At 46.1% G+C, this 21,587-nt stretch overlaps 1 protein-coding gene across 1 annotated transcript in view; it reads right to left on the bottom strand.

The window, feature by feature from the left end:
* Nucleotides 1-21,587, bottom strand: part of NCAN (neurocan) — a 63,311-nt gene that overhangs the window by 18,963 nt on the left and 22,761 nt on the right. The window contains exons 7-8 of the mRNA XM_020969422.2: nucleotides 20,817-21,572; nucleotides 15,817-17,160 (exon numbers count right to left, since the gene is read on the bottom strand). Coding sequence (XP_020825081.1) covers nucleotides 15,817-17,160; nucleotides 20,817-21,572 — 2,100 coding nt within the window. The remainder of the gene's footprint in view (nucleotides 1-15,816; nucleotides 17,161-20,816; nucleotides 21,573-21,587) is intronic.

Here is a 21,587-nt window from a genome sequence, read left to right as displayed (position 1 = left end):
CCCCCTCCTCAGGGCAGGGTCATGCTCTCCTGCTCTCAGGATAGGGGCATGTGGGATATGAGGCAGAGCTGACCCTCCCTAGCACAGCGGGGCAGGCAGAGCTTGACCAGGGCCCTTTCCTCTCTTAGAGGCTCAGCCAAGAACACACAAGCCCTATTTCTCTCCCCTTTCAGTCAGTTATGATGATAAAAGGGTGAAGACTGCACAGGAAAGAGATTCCAAAGTTAGGCATGGCTCAGCCTGGTCCCTCTTATCCAGGGATTCAGAGGGACAGAACGATAGCTAGGAAGAGGCTGCTGGTGACCAAGAGTAGGCCCCCCAGCCCCCGTCTGCAGAGATATAGGGGCAACTATGGAGATTCTTCCAGCTTTCCCTGATCCCCTGATTTGGGGGACGATGCCAGCTGGCATTTACGTGGCACTTTAAGCTTTGCAAGGCTCATCTCCTGTGCTATCTCATTTGGTCCCCACAACAATCCTGGGAGTTAAGTGCTATTATTATAATACCCATTTTATAGAGGAGGAAACTGAAGCTGAGAGAGGTTAAGTGATTTGTATAGAGTCACACAGCCAGTAAGTGTCTGAGGTAGAATTAGAACTCGGGTCTTCCTGACTCCAAGTCCAGTGCTCTTTTCCCTAGAGTGCCACCCAGAGGCCAGTGTTATTGTGAAAGTGCCTCAGTGACAGGGTGATGGGTATGAGCCGTGACTGTGAACAGGTAAAGCTGGAGGTGCGAGATTGAGAGTGTGTATGACTGACCCTTCAGGTGACGGTGTGACCATGTGTATTCATGGCTCAAAGAAGCCCGAAAGGGAATTTCATGAGGTCGCATGACCTTAATATGGGGGTCCAACTCCTTTTCTCAAAGGAGGGACCTGGGTCTCAGGAGAACAAGAGACTTATTCAAGGTCACATAGGGGGAGGCAGCTTTCAAATCAGCCTCTGGATCCAGTACTTTTCCAAGATGCCATACAGCCATCCGTTTCTGGCCAAAGATAACTCTAGGGTAAGAATTCTTAACCTGGATTTCTCTTCAGCTTGGACCAGGGAAACAATGACATCTGTATTTCAATATAATTGATTTCCTTTATAATCTTTCGGATTTGGGTTTATGCGTTTAAAAACATGATTCTCAAATTGTTTGCCATCTCAGAGGGGGGGAGTGAGGGAGGGAAGAAGAACATTTGGAAATCAAAATTTTCAAAAAATGAATGTTAAAAATTGGCTTCACATGTAATTGGGGAAAAGGAAAATATTATTTAAACAAACCATGATTCTGAGAAGAGGGCCATAGGCTTCTCTAGACTGACTGCCCTTGGGGTCCATGACACAGGAAAAGGTCAAGAGCTCCTACTCTAGGGACACAGGCCTCTTGGAGCACAAGCAGGCTGGAGAAAATCATGTTCAGAGGGCCTGGTGCTCACACATACTTCTGCCCAAATGTGTGTGTGGCCACGTCTGGTCTGCGTCTGGCAAGCATGGGCCCGTGTGGGCGGCTCAAGGAGCCGCCCTCTCTCACCTGCCCACGGAACTGCAGTGACTCAGGCGCTTTTTTCAGCACTGATTACTATTTTCAAATTCATTTGCATTTCTGCCAGGAGAGACTGTCTGCAGCTCCCGAAGTTGCTTCACACCCTTCCCCCATATTAAGTTTCCTTCCATCCCACCAGCCACGAAGCCAAGAGACTGCTTCTTCCTTCCTGCTCCACGACGGCTTAGCAGGGAGACCAGAAGCATTAGTGATGGATCTCTGAGATCCTCTTTCTGCCCCGACATTCCATGTTCTGTGTTCTAAGGGCCCTCCCAGCTCTGACATTCTCTGTTCTAATGACTCTCCCAGCTTTGATATTTTCTGTTCTAAGGTCCCTCCCCACTGCCACATTCTATGTTTTCAGGTTCCTTCCAGCTTTGACATTCTATATGTTAATGACCTTCCCGGTTGTCACATTCTGTGTTCTAAGGTTCCTCTCAGCTTTGACATTACACATATTAATGGCTCTCCCAACTGTCACATTTTGTGTTCTATGTTCCCTCCCAGCTCTGGCATTCTGTGTTTTCCTTGCTAAAGCCCATCCCTCTGCCTGAGCCTTTGACTGGACTCCTTCCTATCTCCTCAAGGGCCTTGTTCCACATGTCTGCAGTTTTTGCTACTGTTGACCACTCGCTTCCACTGGATACACTCTCATCCCAGGGCTTCAGAGACACCACATTCTGCTGCTTCTCCTCCTACTTCTCTATGTTTCCCAAAGATCTGTCCTGGGCCTCTTCTTTCTTTACTTTCTCCCTTGGCAATCTCATTCATTCCCATAGCTTGGACCACCACCTCTTTCCCAGATGACTCCCTAATCTCAGTCTTTCATCTCAGGTGAACTCCAGACACACATCTCCAACCACCTTCTAGAAGTGGCTACACAGATGTACTTATCACGTCCCAAACTGAGATCACTACCTTTCTCCTCAGACTTGTTTCTCCTTTCAATCTGACAGTTTTTGTCAGTAGCACCCCCTTCCATTCAAACAATCTTCTATGTTTATAACTTTAGAGTCATCTTTACTCACTCTCCATCACCTTGGGCAAGCCACTTAACCTGTCTGGGCCTCAGTTTCCTCTTCTGTAAAATGAAGGTGTTGGATTATATTACTTCTAAATTCCCTTCCAGTTCAAAATCTATGATCAATGTGCTTTCGTAGTACATCAGTTACTAAGCCGTAGGATTTATTAAGAGCCTATGGTGGGGCAGCTGATGGTGTAATGGTAGAGTGTGATGCCTGGAGTCATGAGGACCTGAATTCAAATGTGACCTCAGACACTTACTAGCTGTCTGACACTGGGAGAGTCACTTAACTCTCCAAAACAACAACAGCAACAACAAAAGAGCCTATGGTTTTCAGAGCTCTATACTCGTCCTGGGAAAGATGCAAAATTTAGCTAAGATACAATACCTGCCTTTATGGAGAGGATGGGCTAGCAGAGAGTATGACAGATAACTAGCTATATTATAGCATAGGACTGATAAGTTCATTAGAGAGTTACAAAACAAAGTGCTTTGTGAAGTTTGAAGAAGGGAGTTACTAACCAGGGAAAGCAGGAAAGACTTGTTGGAAGAGGTAGATTTTTGTGTTGGCTTTTAAAACAAAGTTGGGGAAAAAAGGCACTTGAAGCTTGGGGAATAGACTGGGCGGAAAGAAGCATGGAAATCTGGGAGTGCGTGGCGTGTTTCAGGGGTTTTAGTTTTGGGAGGGGGAGTGTCTTCAACTTGTAACAGTTTGGCTGTAGCAAAGAGTATGTGTGTGGGGGAATAATGCATGATAAGGCTGTTAAGATAATCCATTTTGATTGAGGGGATGCCCATCAATTGGGGAATGGCTGAACAAGTTGTGGTGTATGAATATGATGGAATACTATTGTGCTATAAGAAATGATGAGCAGGCGGATTTCACAAAAAAACTGGAAAGACTTATATGAACTGATGCTGAGTGAAGTGAGCAGAATCAGAAGAACATTGTATGCAGTAACAGCAACATGGTGTGATGACTGACTATGACAGACTTAGCCAGGGCCGGGGAACCTGTGGCCTCAAGGCCACATGTGGCCCTTCTAGGTCCTCAAGTGCGGCCCATTGACTGAATCCAAACTTCACAGGACAAATTCCCTTAATAAAAGCATTTGTTCTGTAAAATTTAGACTCAGTCAAAAGGCCACACCCAAGGACCTAGAAGGCCCTATGTGGCCTTGAGGCTGAAGGTTCCCCACTCATGGCTTAGCTCTTCTCAGCAATACAACAATCCAATTCCCAAAAGACTCAGGATGGAAAATGCTATCCACATCCAGAGGAAGAGCTATGGAGTCTGAACACAGATTGAAGTGTTCTATTTTAGCTTTTTTTTTGTTTTTTCTTTCTCTTGGTTTTCCCCTTTTATTCTGATCCTTCTTTCACAACACGACTAATGTGGAAATATATTTAATATAATTGTACATGTATAACCTATATCAGATTGCTTGCTGTCTTGGGGAGGTGGTAGGGAGGGAAGGAGGGAAAAGAATTTGGAAATCAAAATCTTATAAAAGTGAATGTTGAAAATTATCTTTACATGTAATTGCAAAAAATAATGTTAATCAGGGAGAAAAAAAACAAAAAAAAGATAATCCATTTTAGAGGCTCTTCAATGCAAACAGTTTGACTTTTACTCGGAGGTAATAGGGAGCCACAGAAAATTTTTCAGTAGAGGAATAATGCAACTTGAATCATGCATTAAAACAAAATTCCTTACAGCAGGATGAAGGAGTTAGCTGGAGGGGGAAAAGGTAGAGGTATGAAAACTTTTATTAGGAGGCAAAGGGGAATGACTGGGATGGTGACCATGGGAATAGAAGAGAGAAGGAATGCAAGTGATGTTGAAGAGATGGAATTGATAGGACCTAGTAACTGATTAGATGTGAGAGGTGAGGCAAAGGGAAGTGTCAGTGATAACCTTGAGATTAGGAATGCACAGGACCAAATGAATGGTAGTTTCACTGACAGAAATAGTCAAGTTGGAGGAAGAGAAGGTTCAGGAGGAAACATGAAGAGCTCAGTTTTGGGCACGTTGAATTTGAGGTGCTGGTGAGACATCTGGGTGGAGATGTCCTCTACTGTTAGTGGGTAATGTGGGTCTGGAGTTCAGAAAAGAGGTTACAACTAGACATATTATAGATCAGGTAGTCATCAGCAGAGAGGTAGTAATTGAAGATGTAGGAATGAAGCTGATTGCCAAGGGAGACTGTATAGAGGGAGGAAAAAAGAGAGTCGAGGACAGAACTTTGGCAAATAGACACTTTAATGGGTCTGGGAAAAGGACAAAAAAACCCAAACACAACAGAAACTAAGTGGTAGAGGACAGAGAGGCAGGAGGAGAACCAGGAGAATGTGTGGCTTCTAACTGTTATTTTCTTGCAAACTGTTTCTTCTTTCACAACATAACTAATATGGAAATGTTTTACATGATTACATACATAATAACCTATATCAAATTGCTTACCATCTTATGGAGGGGGGAGGGGGAAAATTTGAAACTCAACATTTTATAAAAATGAATGTTTAAAATTGTCTTTACATGTAATTGGAAAAAATGAAACATCATTAAAAAAAGGAAAGTGCTGCTTCTGAAGGCAAAGAAGAAGTGAATATTCAGTTAGAGGGGGTGCTCAAAAAAAGTGTAAAAAAGTGCAGAATGATGAGGCTTGGAAAAAAGCCTATTGGATTTGATGGTCATAAAGTCACTGGTGACTTTAGAGAGAGTCATGTTAGAGTCCTTTCAAGATATTATAAGTCATCTAGTACCTATCACAGGGCTCTGAACAGAGAAGTTGCTTAATGAATTAACTGAATGAATGATTTAAGGTCCCTTCTAGCTGTAATATTCGATTTTCTACGTTTTAAGATGATTTACGGTTCTAACATTCAATGTTCTGTGTTTTAATCCCTTCCAACTCTGCTGTTCTTTAATGCTCTGATTCTGGGTCAGATTATGGCCTCCTCCCCAAACAATTCATCACCACTGGGACCATCTCCATCCTAATTTTCTTGCCTGTGGTATGCATGGAACATTTGGCCCAGCTAGTTAGCAGGAGTCTTGGGCTGGGATTCCAGAGACCTAGGTCTCATGACCCATTCACCCCAGGAGACTCAAGGAGGAGGGAGAAAGGAGAAGGCAGAAAGAGGAACTATTTGTCTACTGACCCCTAGGGAGAGTAGCATTTAAACACTGGCAGTGCTCTGACCCACCACTGAATGATTTATGCCCAGAGCTATTCTTAAGAGGAAAGTATGACTGTCATCACTCTGCACAAGCATGAAGCCTGAGAGATAAGGATTGATGTGTGTGTGTGTGTGTGTGTGTGTGTGTGTGTGTGTGTGTGTGTGTGAGTGTGTTGGGTGGGGGGAAGGGTGAAATTTGTTTCTGTTCATGGTAGCAGAGAACATGCCTAGAAAAAATGTGGTTGTCTGTATCTTGAGGGAGAAACATGCCTCCATCCCTAGGAAGCACCTTGTCTGAGAGGGTGACACAGCCCTTGCTCTCAGGGAGTCCCTGGTCTAAGGGGTTGGCCCAGGCCCTGCCCTCATGGAAGCAGATTAGACAGACTACTTAAAATGAATGACCTCTGCTCTTGGAGAATCTCTACTCTGAAGGGGAGAAGGAGACAGGGGCCCTTGGGGGCTTCAGACTCAAAGTCTGAGTGCTAGATACCATTCCTGGAAGAATACCTATTTGGAAAGGAAGATACACAGGCCGAGCCCTTGGTGAATTTATGGACTGCCCTCCTGGCTGTCCCCCTGCACCCCATGTCAATCCTGAGTGGGGGTGGAGCTTGAAAGCTCGAAATAAGATTATATTGGAGGCTTTAATTACGATTAACTGAGCCTTCATTCAGGGTTGAGGGGGGTAGGCAGGGAGAGAACTTTACCATGCCCGTCTAAGCTTAGTGCCAAGACTCCCCTATGGTTGCCATGACAACGACAAGAGGCTGCCTGCTGGCTCGAGGAGGGTGGAGGGGTAGGCTGAGCTGTGGTTTTGAGCAGCTGGTTCTCTTTCCCCAAAAGGTCCTTGTCCCAAACATAGGCCTGTGAGGTGAGGAGTGGTCAAAGCCCCTGGACTCTTAGCTGTGGGGCCCATCATCTGTGGGCTCTGGGTGCTGATGGTCTTGGTACGAGGAGATGGCCATCACCCCCTTGGGGACCGGGAGAGGTGGAATGGGGTGGGGCAGTATCCATTCTATGCTGGAAGTGTACTTTCCCGGGTGAAGCTAAATGACTCCAGTAACTGCCAGCTTACAGGAGGAAGTAGATGGGTGCATGTGGTATTTGCGGGCAGAATGAGAACCAGGGGGAAGACAGGCAGGGGAAGGTAACAGATAGAGATTCAGCTTCAGCTTCATGCAGACAAGAACTTTCTAACAAACAATGCTGCTCAAGAATAGAATGTTCAGATCACCTGGCTCACATGAATTATTTCCCAGACCACTGAAAGAACTGGCAGATGTGACTGCTGAGCTGATGCTAGTGACCTTTGAAAGGTAGTGGAGGGGTGCCACACCATTAAAGATGAGCAACCATTTCAGTTTTCCAAAAGAGGAAGATAATACAGTGTTCAAACTATAGGCATGTCAATAAGGCATTTAACAAAGTCAGAAAAAGTTTTCAAATATCATCAATTATGCCTCAGATAAACTCCATTGGAGCTGATACTACCAATGTGCCTTGGGGATGAGATGGAAAGATGTAGACTAGGTGATTATACAGTTAGGGGGCTTTGGAAATGGACCCAAAGAGCATTAATGGGTCAAAGTTAACTTGGAGGCAGGTCTCAAGTGGAGTGCTGCAGGTATCTGTCCTATATTGTAACCAATGACTTCTGTGAAGGCATAGGATCACCGAATGATAGATTTCGAGCTAGAAGAGGTTTTAGAGATCCTCTAGTCCAGCCATTTTACAGGTGAGGGCTAGAGAAGAGAAGTTTAAGTGATTTGCTCAAGGTCATATTAGCTATCATAAACGGCACGTTAAGCTGGAAAGGAGAGTTAACCTAGTTTAAAGACAGGCTTAAACTGAATCAAAAACAAGATCGAAAAAGATTGATCTCAACCATGGGCATTGGTGCCATAGTTGTCCAGGGCGAATTTATCACAAGAATCGCTAGAGAGAATGACAAAGGACTAGGACTCTTGCCTCCAGCCTGCAGGTTCCCCGTCCCTGTCATAGACTAAGATCCAGTAAAGGAGACTGATAAGGAGTGGTCCAAGAGGTAAGAGGAGAACTAAGAGAAAACATTAACATAAAAACCTAGAGAGAAGAGAATATCAAGATGAGATTATTGACAGTATCGAAGTCTGCAGAAAGGTCAAGAAGAATGAGAAAAGGCCATTGGATGTAGTAATTAAAAAATCACCAGCAACTTTGGAAAGAAGAGTTTCAGTTGAATGATGAGGACAGAAGTCAGACTCCAGAAAGTTTAAGAAGAGAGAGAGAAGAAAGGAAATGGAGACACCTATCACAGATGGTCTTCCTGAGAAGTTTAGCCATAAAAGAGAGGACAGATACAGGAAAATAGCTTAGCAGGGAAGGATCAAATGGGGGCTTCTTGAAAATGGAGAATACGGGGCAGCTAGGTGGTGCAGTGGATAGAGCACCGGCCCTGAAATCAGGAGGATCTGAGTTCAAATCCAGCCTCAGACCAAACACTTGACACTTACTAGCTGTGGGACCCTAGACAAATCACTTAACCTCAATTGCCTAAAAAGAAAATAAAAGAAAATAGAGGATACATGAGCGCGTTTGTAGGCACCAGGGAAGCAGCCAGAAGACAAGGAGACATTGAAGATAAATGAGAGAGGTGGGATGATGCGGGGGGCAATCTGTTGGAATGGCTCATTTGTGCATATGGAGAGGTTTGCCTTGGCAAGGAGAAGGACCACTTCATTATGTGAGACAGGCGAATGAGGAGATAATGGTGGAAGGCATCTGAGTGGTGGAAGACGGGGAAGGGAGAAGTAAGCATCAGAAGATAAACAGAATAGTATTACAAATGAGGAAATGGGGACTAAGGGAGGTTAAGTGACTTGCTTACAGTCATACATGTAGTAAGTGGCTGAATAAGGACATGAACCCAGATCTTCTGACTCCAAATATGACATCCTCTGGCACACAGTAAGTGCTTAGTAAATGATAAAGACTTTCTCAATACCTGTCAGACCTCATGAATGCTTCGTGATTTTGGTGACTGACACAGGCACAATGATCCTACCAGAAGATATCCTAGAAAGCGTTGCTAGGGATCATGTGATATAAAGGGTGTTTACCTTACTGGTCCTAATCAAAGGCAAGGACTTCAGAAGAGAAAGGCAGATTTGGAAAGTAAACAGCCAGTTAAGAAGATGGCATCTAAGGACAAGACTGGGATTTCTGGACCACAGCTTAAAAATTGGAAATAAGAAGCTCCTGATCAGAAGCAAGTGCTTAACAAGGGCTGGTAAGAGTGCATTTGCCCGCTGTCTTGCAAATCTGATCAAAAGGATTTTAAGCTGAAAAGGAGGGGGGAGGGATGATACCACAATGGGGAAGAAAAGCAAGAGAGCTGCTCAGACATCTGTAGGAGATAACATAGAAGAAAAGAGCTAGCGATAGAAACCATAGTCTCAGATGTCCATACACAAAATACTAAGTGTTTTTTAAAAAGTAAGATAAACTACAGATCCTGATATAAAGGGAAAAATTTGACCTCAAAGTTATCGCTGAGACTTGGTGGTATGAGAACCATGCCTGAAATAGAGCTCTGGAAGGGGATATGTTATTAAAAAGGAACAGAATAGATAACAGGAATGGTTCAATAACACTGTATATTAAGAAGATGCCATATATTTGTGTAGGGGAATCTATGAGGTAGAATGGGGAAGCAAGCATGGGGCAGAGCATTTGAGGGAACAGTAACAGAAGAGACCGTGTTGTAGGGCTAGAAAAAGGAAAGAGATGAAACATCAGAAAACAGATCACAAATCTGGGACAGTGGCACAAAACTTGGTTATCCATCATCCAAACATCTGCTTGAGTTCTCTTTTTGCCTAAAGCACAGCAGCTATTAAATTCTTGGCTTGCCATAATGCTAATTTCATCCTTCAAAACATGTAGGAGCTAAGAGGAAGAGGTTCTATTCTGGACCTAATCTGCTATAATCAGGAGGAACTAGGTGCTGAAGTAGCAAGGAGGGGAGCCTTGGAGGAGAGGGCCCACTGAAACTTAGAATCTTGTGATAAAGAAGGAAAGGAAAGCTGGGCATGGTTTGATAATCACCCTTGGAACACCTTCAAAGGGTTCAAAGAGAGTCAGAATGCTGTGGATTGAAATCCTACAGAAAAAGTCATTGCAGGAGGGATGAGAAACTTAAGAATGGAATTCTGAAGATACAAAGAGAAACTATTCTGAGGAGACAGAAAAAAAGAATACCAGTGTGGGCACACAGGAAACTCACTGGCCTACTTCTATTGTTAAAATACACACCAAGAGGATGAGGACAAGGATAGGTAACAGAGGATGAATACTAAATTGTGTCTCAGTCTTGTAAGACCACTGTCAGTGGTGCTAACACTAAGAATGAGCTGAAGCTGGTGGGGAAAGTAAAGACATTTAAGAGGGATTGGAGGGCTTTTTTTTTTTCCTATATTGGGGATAAAGGAGATCAGAGAAAAGATGTGACCATTGTTCAGAGGAGAAAGGGTGATAATAATAGGTTCCAGTGAGACGGCAGAGCTGCCCAATTCTTATTTGGCTTTTGTTTGCTTTGCTTAGGAGAGTGTTCTTTGGACTAGAAAGGGCAGAACAAAAATGACTAATGCGGAATTAATCCTCAAGATAACTAAGGAGATAGTAGGATCATAGATTAAGAACTGAAAAGGATCTTAGAGGTCATATAGTCCAACCCTCCCACTTTACAGAGGAGGAAACTGAGGCCCAGGCAGGCTGAAACTAGCCCAAGAACACACAGATAGTAAATGTCCAAATTTGACCTTAGGTTCTCTGACTTCCAAATCCAGGTCTTTTTTCACTCCATCAAGCTCCTACTTCGGCTAGCTGCCCTTGAAAAGTCCAACCCCTCAGGCCTTGACAAATGAAGTACAGCCCAAAGCACAGAGAGAACTAGAGAGTGTGATTGCTGAGTCACTGTCAGTAATTTATGAAAAATCTTAGAGAGCAGAAGAGGACTGGACAAGGACAAAGGTTGTCCTAATTTATGAAAGTAGGGAGAGCAGGATCTAAAAACTGCTGGCAGGGTGAGCTTGACTACTCTGACTTATAAATTCCTGAGCATATTATTAAAGGTACGAAGAGTGATCAGCTTGAAAAGGAAGTGGTTATCACTGAGTCAAGAGAATTTCATTGAGAACAGGTCCTGTCAGGTTAGCCTTATTCTCTTTTAATTTTTTTCCCTAGTTACCATATCAGTAACCCCCTACTCAATAAACGTCAGTGACTCCCTATCACCTCCAGGGTCAAATATAAAATCACCTGTTCATTGTTCAAAGCCCTTTATAACCTGGTCCCCTTCTACCTTTACAATTTTTTTTTTTAGGCAATTGGGGTTAAGTGACTTGCCCAGGGTCACACAGCTAGTAAGTGTCAAGTGTTTGGTCTGAAGCTGGATTTGAACTCAGCCAATTTTCTTACACCTTGTTCTCCTTGTATTCTTCAGTCCAGTAACACTGGGCTCCTGTCTTTTCCTCACACAAGACCCTCCATCTCCGGACTTCGGAGTGTTTTCATTGGCTGTCCCTCACGTCCAGAGTCCTCTCCCTCCTCCTCTCCACCTCCGTACTTTCCTGGTATCCTTCAAGTTCCAGCTAACATCCCACATTCTATAAGAAGCCTTTCCTGATTCCTCCTAATGTGAGTGCTCTGTTGATTATCTCCAGTTCAAACGTAGCTTGTTTGTACATAATTATTTTCATGTTGTTTCCCCCTTAAACTGTGAGCTCCTTGACAGCAGGGACTGGTTTGTTTGCCTTTCTTCGTATTTCCAGCGCTTAGCCCAATGCCTGGTTTGTATACAGTAGCTGCTTAATAAACGCCTTTTGATAGATCAGGGAAATGCTGTCAATACCTGTATTTCAGTAAGGCATTTGATGAAGTCTCTCACATGGACAAGACAGAGAGATGTAAGATGGAGAATAGTGTAGTCACATGGACATGCTGCTGAATGAAGGTGGAGGAAATCATGAAACCATGTTGACTGGGTCCGCTACAACTTGCTGTTGCATAATCTAAACTGGGCCCTCACCATTGCAAGGCAATCCTTTTATACTTTCCTGATCAATTCATTATCCCATTTGCCACAGGGATCTTCCAAATTTTTCTCTTATTCCTCTTCAAAACTCCCTTGGCTCTTCTCTTTCCACCCTCTTAACTGAAAATTTTGCCTCATGTTTTACTGGAGGAAAAAAGAAGCCATTTGCTGAGATCTCCCTCTTTTCCCCTTCTCTTCAACTCACATTATCCAGATGCCACTATCTCCTGGTCACCCCTGTCTCACTCCTGAAGATGATTCTCATATCTGTTTATCCAGCCCTAATCTCTGCTGACCTTCAGTATTACACTTGTAACTATCTATTGGACATCTCAAACTCAAATTGTAGACACCGTAAACTCAACATGTCCAAAATGGAATTCGTTATCTTTTCCCCTAAGCCTTCCTCCTATGCCTGAGGGCATCACCATTCTCTCAGTTACCCACGTCACATTCTGATCTACAAAATAGAGAAACTTCCAGTTTGGCCAAATGTATTTTTCCTTGGTTATACTGCTTCAGGAATATTCTGTAGAGTTCTAGGTACCTCTTTTAGGATGGATACTAAAAAAGGGGAGACCATCCATAGGAAAGCCACCAGCATTGTAAAGGAGCTGGAGACCAGTCCACATATCGATGACCTCTAAGTGCCCTTCTAGCCTTGGGATTCCAAATGGATTGCCTTTATGAGATGCTGAGCTACTTGTAACTAGAACTTAGATGTCAGAGATACTGTGTAGAGACTTCCTGTGCTGAGTACGTGGTGGGACTAGATCCCCTCAGATCCCTTTTAGTTCTGAGATCTAGTATCCACCCAATAGTCAGTGTGATGGCAAAGGTCCTCAGGAACTCCAAGCTTTAGAGATCTCTGATTTTCTCCCCAAAATTAAAACATCTGAACCATAGAACAAGGGAAGTAAGGCTCAGGCAGGGGAAATAACATGTGAAAGGTCACACAGTGAGGAAAGGACTGGAAGTAGGGCTGCAGAGGCAGAGCCAAGATGGCAAGGCAGCAGGAATAAGTACATTGAGGAACCCTTCGCAACAAAATTCTGCCAAACAGATCTAGAAAACACATCAGACTGAATCCTGACTAGGAAATCCAAGAAAGAAATCACAATGAGTCATTTTTCTAGTCCAGATTGGCAGAGAGATAGATAGATAGAGAAGACTGTGGACAATGGGGTCAGGGTCTGGCTGGAAGTGCAAACCTACGTGGAACATCCCAGTGCCCAAGGGCTGAAGGAGGACAGAAACTGTGTGCTCAAGCAAGATAAGGTCCCAAATCTTGTGCCTTAACCTCATGCAAGGTACAGCATAGGTGCAAACTGGCAGCTTTGCTGCTCACTACCTAGTTCCAGCTCACAGATCGAAGGCATGCTAAGGAAGGACCATGTGCACAGGGATGGTGCTCCAGGGTGATCAGCTATGGCAAGTCCCTAGGCTACATATGGAGTGAGAAGCGAGTTCACAAGCAAATAGCAGCTGTGTGGCTTGGACTCCAGGAGCAGAGTTGGGTCTCAGATCCAACCTTTAGCCCAGTTTGAAGTCTATAGAGGAATAACCAAGGAAGGAATCCAAAACCAAAGGGAAGACTAGTTCTGTCACTATGAACCAGTAGAGCTTTCCAGCTGGCTGATTGATAGTGGCTGAATTTAACAGCAATCTACTGCAACTCCAGAGGAGGCAAGCCCACAGGCTTGCTGCTCAAACCAAGCCCAGGTTGGCAACTTGCAAAGTTCAGACCAAGAGGACAGTGATCAAACTTGCCCTGGATCAGACAAATGGGAGAACTGAACATTGCCAGGTCTCCAGCCTGAGCTGTCCCTGAGATCCTGGAATGACACAATGCTCAGTCCTCCAAGAAAACAGCTTTAGGACCAACCCAGATACTCCCTCCAAAAGTGAGCAGAGCCTTGAAAAAGTCAGGAAGCAGGCTGGATGACTGAGCAAACAAAAAAAGAATCCCATCATAAAAAAGCTATTATGGTGACAGGGATGCTCAAGACATAAACCCAGAAGAGAATGACTCCAAAATATCTACAAGCAAAGCCTCAAAGAAAATCACAGCTTGGGCACAAATTCAACTAGAATTCCTGGAAAAGATGAAGCAAAAGTTTTTTTTAAAGAGTTTAAAATGTTTTTTATAAATGAAATGAGAGTACTAGAGGAAAAAAAATAGAAAAGAAATGAGAAATGAAAGAAAGAATTGGAAAGGGAATTAGCAACTTGGCACAAGAGGTTCAAAACCTTGCCCAGGCAACAAACTCCCTGAAAATTAGAATGGACCAAATAGAAAGAAGGCAGATTTTTGCTGATTAGAATAAATTAATTTTAAAAAACAACAACTGGGGGCAGCTATGTGGCGCAGTGGATAGAGCACCAGCCCGGAAGTCAGGAGGACCTGAGTTCAAATCCAGCCTCAGACCAAACACTTGACATTTACTAGCTGTGTGACCCTGGGCAAGTCACTTAACCCCAATTGCCTAAAGGAAAAAAAAAAACAATAAAAAACAACTAGACAAAACCCTAGGGCTAAAACTCAAAATCTTCTGATTCCTAGCCCTTGGCTTGAGGAGCTCTTCCCAGTAGCAGCGACTGCAGAGAGGCAATATATCAGGACCCAATACCTCTTTTAGGTTGGTGTTCTGGCCATTGTTAGGCAGGCTCATCAGTTAGTTCATCATGGAATCTAACCTCACCTATTTGTGATAAGGCCAACATGTGGGAGTCTAGTTCTATTCATGGCCTCAGTCATGGTTGTCTTGGTCTTTGGTGGTCCAGGATGAGAGAGAACATGAGAGAGGGTGGCCTGTGGTCCTGAAGATGAACATCATGGATAATGACGTCTCGGTGGGAGGACTAAAAGAGCTTAAGGTTCTAGGGCTTAGAGAGTGAGATCACCGGCCAGAACCCTAGGGTCTACTCAGAATCCAACTTAATTCTTGATTGCCAAAGCTCATACACCCACATCAGTACTTTAAGGACCTATAGTCATATCAGCATAGGTAGTCTCTTTACCTGCACTGGGCCAAAACTCCTCCATGCCTTAGTAGATGATTTCATGAGCTCATGTGGCTAAAAAGATGCTATTACCCGGAGTTCGCCTTTCTGGTGGTGAACCTCTCTGAACTTAGCTAGGGGCTGTTTCTTGGACACAGCACATACCATACGTTACTCAAAACTTAGTGTGGCATGGTGGATAGAGAGCCAGCCATGAAGATAGGAAGACACAGGCTGAAGGCCTGACCCTGTGGAATTGGTTGTGTTCAGTCGTTTCAGTTGTGTCCAACTTGTCGTGACCCCATTTGGTGTTTTCTTGGTAAACATATTGGAGTGGTTTGCCATTTCCTTCTCCAGCTCATTTTATAGGTGAGGAAACTGACGCAAAAGTTAAGTGACTTGCATAGTAAGTGTCTGAGGCCAGATTTGAACTCAGGAAGATGAGTCTTCCTAATTTCAGGCCTGGCACTGCATTCACTGCAGTGCCACCTAGCCGCCCTCTGTGAAACTGGGCAAGTCACTTAGGTCTCTGTTCTAGGCACCTCTTTAATATTAAAATGCAGAAAAGTGCCAACCTATATTGGTCGAGAGAGTTTTCTAACCAGGCAGTTCCCTGTGTCAGTGAAGTGACAGGTCCAGTCCCTGTTCTCAATCAGGGCTTATGCTCTTCTGGCCTAGCCTTTGGGAGCCCAGAGTCACTTCCATGTTATGATAGGTAATTGGAAGCTAATGTAGTGCAGGGTTAATAGTGATTGACATTCATATGGCTGTTTCTGGTCACAAAGTGCTTCTGTAGCTGTGGCATGAATGAATCAGAAATACCAGTAACCCAAAAAATGCACCTTGCTAGATCTGTGCAAAAGAGGCCCAGAGGATGATGGACTGTAACCAGAACTGGTCACAGATGGGCTCCTCCCCCTATATCTTTGGGCCCATCACACAGAGTTTGCTGCCTGCCTCTGGGGAGGGCTGCCCTTATTTCTGTCTCTGGTTTGGTACTTACCTCCCTCAATACTCTGGTTGTTCTCCCCGGCCCATGATCCACTTTCCAATTCTCCCATCACGGATGACTCCTCTCCACTCCCAGCCTCACTGAGAGTCTGAGCCCCTACGTCCAAAGCAGCACTTGGTCCAGCCTCCTGGGGGTCAGGAATCTCTAGGTCCTGAAGGCTGTGAAGGGTAGTATCTCTGGTTGGCTCTCTGTCTTCCAGTAGGCCAGGCAGGAAGGGAAGCTGGGTGTGGGAAGCCTCCCACAAAGGCCCCTTCTGCCCCTCTCCAGAGGTGTCATCTCCCTCCAGCTCTGGGGTGGCAGGGGTAGCCCAATCTTTCTTGGCCAGAGTTGAGGCTCCTGGAGTCCAGGGCAAAAAGACTACCTCTCCCAAGGGGCTGCCTTCCTGGGGGGAGTCTGGGCTGGCTGGATCCATGGTAGTGGAGGGCAGCTCAAGGGATTGCCCAGCCTCAGAAGCTGGCTGGGGTAAGGAGGTTGCTAGCTTAGACTTCTCTTGAGACTTAGGCTCATTGGTCCTGGCCCATTCTTCAGGGTCAGGCCTAGGCTGTAGACTCTGGCTTCCTAGGACTAGAGCAGGAGAAGGAATGGATGTGTAGAAACCAAATGTCTCCATTCCTTTAGACTCCTCCCGCGTCTCAAGTTGGGCAGTTGGCTCCTGATGCAACAACACACCAGATCCTGGACTTGGGGAAGGGCAGTCTTCTCCATTTGGTGAGGTGGTCCCTAGCCCCAAGGTTTCATGGGGTCTGGCATATTCAGTTGGGCTAACTTCTTGGCCTTGCTCAAGCTGCTGGCTGTCCCACCCTAGAGTCAGGGACCAAGAATCAGCCTCTAAACCTCCTTTATCCTGGGGCCTGGGGCCAGGTAATGTGAATGGTACAGGTGGCTCTGTCCCATTTATCTCTGGTTTAATCTCAGTCTCTCCTGGGATGTCTCTCCTTTCAATTGGCCAGTGAGTGTAGGAGGAAAAAGGACTGTGGGGTACTTCTGGGGCAGCTGTGGTTCCACCATACAGAGACAGCCCCATATCATCTCTGACACTGACAGGGAGATAAGTATCCAGTGTCGGTGTGGGCAGAGACATTAAGGGTGGTTTGGGGGCCCGAAGCATGGCCAGGACAGGCATGTCCCTACCACCATGGGTCTCCCCTGAAGAGTCCTCAGGGTCTCCTGGCTCCATGCTTAGGTGGGAATCTTTGTTGGGGCCTGAGGTTCCCTGTTCAGGGTCATGGACGCCATCCAGACTCCCAGGATAGGCATCTTCTTTTTTCTCGGGGGCTGGTGATGGCACAGAGTTGGGACTCAGTGGGCTTCCCTCACTCTGGATTCCTGAAGAGCCTACAATGAAAATACCACGTAGCAGGTTAGAGGCATAGATGCCCAACTGGTCAAAGTTTGGGGTTGTCAGTCATGGGGACCCTACCACAAGGGAGCCATTTTCTCCTCGGCCAGAACCTTCCTATGCTGGCTCAGCCATATTCCTGGGAGCTCCCTCTCTTTTTAAGTCCAGCTAAGATCTGGGGACAGGGTGCTTTCATGGTTCAGACAACAGGGCATAGTGGAAGAAATCCTGGTGCGTTTTTATTATGTAACTCTGGGCAAGTCATTTTATCTCTCTGAGTCTCATTTGTAAAATGGCAACAATAACCCTTGCACTACCTCAGCTGTGCTTGGTATCTTTATTTGTTTGTTTGTTTGTTTATTTATTTAGGCAATTGGGGTTAAGTGACTTGCCCAGGGTCACACAGTTACTAAGGGTCAAGTGGTTGGTCTGAGGTCGGATTTGAACTCAGGTTCTCCTGACTTCAGGGCTGGTGCTCTATCCACTGTGCCACCTAGCTGCCCCCTTGTTGCCTTTATTTCTAAGAAAGTTTTTTTTGCAAATCTGGAAGTGCTGTAGCAGGGGTTCTTACCTTAGGGTCCGTGGATAGATTTCAGGAGACCTGTGAACTGGGATGGGAAAAAATTACATCTTCCTTTTCTCTAATTTTTTATTTCCTTTGTAATCCTATGTATTGTATTTTATGCCTTTAAAAGCACAGACACAGAAAAGGTTAAGAACTCCCATGCTATAGCAATGAGAGTTATTCATATTATTTTTAATAATGGGATTAAATAGCTGCCCTTCCAGGACCACGGCCTTTGGTCTCTATGGCTCCTCATGCCAGGTAAAATTCTTGCACCCCAGGGACTGGGCCATGAGAAGTCCAAGGCTAGCTTTGGGTTTTGGAAGATCTAGAGAGCACCACCCAATCCCGGCCACTGCAGGTTGCCATGGAAGCAGTATGCTGTGGTTGAAAGGGAGTAGGGAGTGGGGAGTGGAGACGAGCTGCCCTAGGGTCTCACTGTCTGCTGTGAGGGAGGGAAGAGAAGGGGAGAGCTGGCTTTCAGGACATTTGGATCCCAGCTCCAAAGCGGGCTTTTATGGTGAGAACTGAAACCATCTGTAGGCTAAGGCAAAATAGGGCAGGATTCAGGGGGTGGGGAAAACATTGATTGGCTTCCCTTTCCTCAGGGCTTAGCTGTGGGAATGGGGCTTCGCTTTCCCAGACATGCATCTTACGCTCTGCTACCCATCACTTTTCCCCCTCCAACCCAAGACCAAAGAAGCATTTCCTTTCTCATGCCCAATGCCATGGAATGAAGGTCCCCTCTTCCACCTACGAGGTCTCTCTCAGACCTACCCTTCGCTGACATCTCCTAGATTCTCAGCTCCCCAGGACCTAAATTCTTCCACGGTTTCCTCTTCTCCCAGCTCCCTCCCAACTTTACCCAAATGGCATACGGGAAGGTCAAGTTCCCCTCTGCAAAAGTATGGGCAGAGTGCTGGAAGAACAATCCAGAACCATGGGGTTCCAGATGCATTTGAGGATGGGAAGGGTCACTGAATATCAGAGCTGCAGAGAACCTTAGGATCCCAGCTTTAGAGTGGGAGGGGACGCTGCAGGTCATCAAGTTCAACCCCCCTCATTTCACAGATGAAGAAAATGAGGGCCAGAGAGTGTCCAAGGTCACAAGTGGGAGAGCTGAGCTCCAAGTTCCAAACCCCCGACTCTAAAATCAATACTCTTTTCATTGCACCAGATTGCTTTTGAGCACAGAATGTCAGAGCTGGAAGGGAACTCGGAGACCATGTAGCCCAACCCTTTCATTTACAGATGGGGAAATGAAGGCCTAAAGAGAGAATGGCATGCCCAGAACTCTTACCAATAATAAATCGCAGAAATGGGGTATCCTGACTGATGCTCTAAGCCTCAAGGCTTCCTGACCCAGGAGTACTTCACAGGGTCCTAAAGGAAAAGTGGTTGAGGAGGACTTTGAAGCGGTGGATGGGGGGGGCAGGCTGGAGGCCCAGATTCCAGTTCACAGTTCACAAGTGACTGGTTGAGGAGACGCCAAGTGGATTAGGTGAGCCCTATATCCCTGCAGGTGCCTGCTCCCTGGAGTGTCCTCTTGATGGCTTCCCCTATAAAACTTAATGGCTTGCTACAATCTGCAATTCTAGTTTTAATGAGCTACCTCCACAAAACATTTATTTTTAGTTGGAAAAATAAAGCATTAGCTGGGCTTGGGCTGCCACCCCTCCCCTGAGAAGTCAAATCCTCTGACACTGGAAGGTGAGCTGGGAAATAGAAGTATCTTCTCTGGCAATCTGGATGATGTTGACATGGCAAGGGTGCCACCCCACCAATTGCCGACAGGCAAGTTCCCTCTTCACAAGTGCCCTCAGGAAAGGACCTCTCTGCCTCCACTTACCTTAATTTGGGCACAGAAAGGCTTGATACAACACAGTATATCAGACCTGGAAGGGACCGTAGAGACAGTCTAGTTTTTTCCCTCTCTTTTGTACAGATGGGAAAGTGACTTGCTCAAGGTCATGTTGTAAGTTGGTAACAGAGCCAGGAGCAGCATCAAGGTTTTCCAGCCCCCAGACCCAACCCTTCCCTAGTTGGATGGGGACATCAATGCCAGCATAGAGGATAGCTTTTTCATATTTAATCCTTTCCTCCACCCATGGCTTTCCAGGCACCAAAATGACCATGGACCATTCATTTCCTCCCTCTGCACCTCATTCTCCTCCTCTGCAGGTTGAAAAGGTTGGACTGGATGATCTCAGGGAATCCTTCCATCCCTGACATTCTTTAGACTATGTTCTAAGGCTCCTGCCAGTGTGACATGCTATTTCTCAGAACCCTTCTAAAAAGAGGCCTCCCCTCAGATGGGGTTGTGTCTTTCCTGTTCTTCATTCTAACTAATAGAAAGTACAGCTGCCAAGGTGCATAGAGGGCTGAAGGCACTGCAGGGACCCCTCACTACCATTCTGAGCACTCAGGGGGCTTTGGGAAGTTGACTCTGCCTGCCCCCATGGCCTTTAGACAGGCCGTTGAGAAAACTGGAGAGCCTCTTGAGGAAGGGGACTGAGATGGTGATGGGCTTCCAGATCATGTCAGAGCAGGATGCTCTCAAAAAAGTGGGGTGTTTGGCCTATAGAGGAGAAGTCTGAGGGAGAAGGAGGAGAGGGGAAGGGTGATCTGGGACCCTGAAGAACTGTCTGAAGAACTGTCATTCAGAAGAGGAACTGGACTCTTTTCTGCTTGACCCCAGTGGGCAGAACAATGAATGGAATTTGCAAAAAGACAAGTTTGCGCTTGTTTCCAAGGCAGACTTCCTCACAACTAGCACTTTCCCAGAGTGGAGCGGGCTGCCTCAGGAGGATGCAGATTCCCCCTCACTGGGAGTCTTTAGGGAGAAGCTGGACGACCCTTTGTTGGGGACGCTGGAGAAGAGATTTTTTTGAGGTACAATCAGGTTGGATTGGATGTCCTCCGAGTTCCCCTCTGACTCTGAGATTCTGTGACTCCCCCTTTAGACCTGGGGTTCCCCAATGGGGCTGCCTAGAAGGGTTTCTCAGGATAGTGTTGGCCTCAAGGGGTTCTGGAGAATTTCCAGCTGCAGGGTCCCCTCCAAGGGCTCTGTTGGGGTGAGAGACTCACTAGAGTGGGGTCTGTCCACCTCATTGGACAGAGTGCTCTGGGGGCCCAGCATGGGCCTAGTGGCTGTGATTAGGGGCAACTCCACATGGTTCCTGGCCTCCTTGGTGCCTGGAGGAGTGGGGCTTGTGCCTGTCCTGATGCCCCACCCCATCCTGGAGGTCGCTTGCTCCAGAAGCTGCTGCTGGAAGTACCGTCCATTCAGCCCCCTCCTCCTGGCTGTGGTGCCCACTTGAGTTGCTGCTGTGCTGCTTGCTGGTTGGGCATCAGACTCCATGCCCATTTCAGTGGTAGAAGGCACAGTCCCCTTGGCTTTAAGGTCCTCTGCGAATCTGGGGTTTGGAGTGGCACTGTCTGTCCCTACCACAGCTGAATGTGGGGTCTCTGTGCCCTCCTGGAAGACTGTCTCTGTTTGGAAACCTCTGGGCATAGGTGTTCTGTCTACCATATTCAGCCATGGATCCTCTTGTCTGGCCACCTCTGGCCCCTGGGACCTGGCCGTGACCAAGGAAGATGTCCCAGGGAATGGAACTGGGGTCCCTCCTGCCTTTCCAGATCCAGCCTCATTGGGAAGCAGGGAGGGATCCTGGGACTGTTCATCAGCAGGGATCCCACTGAACACCAGAGGTTCCTGGGTGTCCAGGGGCAAGACATTCTCTTGGCCTGTGATGGGCAGATCCTCTGCAGACACAGCCTCTAGGTCCTCCCCATCAGCAGCAGGGTTATCTCGGTACCTGGGTGGAGATGTGGGGTGATGGGCTGTAAGAGAATCAG

This window comes from Phascolarctos cinereus, unplaced genomic scaffold (assembly GCF_003287225.1).
Source record: "Phascolarctos cinereus isolate Bilbo 61053 unplaced genomic scaffold, phaCin_HiC Scaffold_4;HRSCAF=312, whole genome shotgun sequence".
Taxonomy (NCBI): Eukaryota; Metazoa; Chordata; class Mammalia; order Diprotodontia; family Phascolarctidae; genus Phascolarctos; species Phascolarctos cinereus.
The sequence above is the reverse complement of the archived record's forward strand: the minus strand, read 5'-3'. Positions and strand labels throughout refer to the sequence as shown.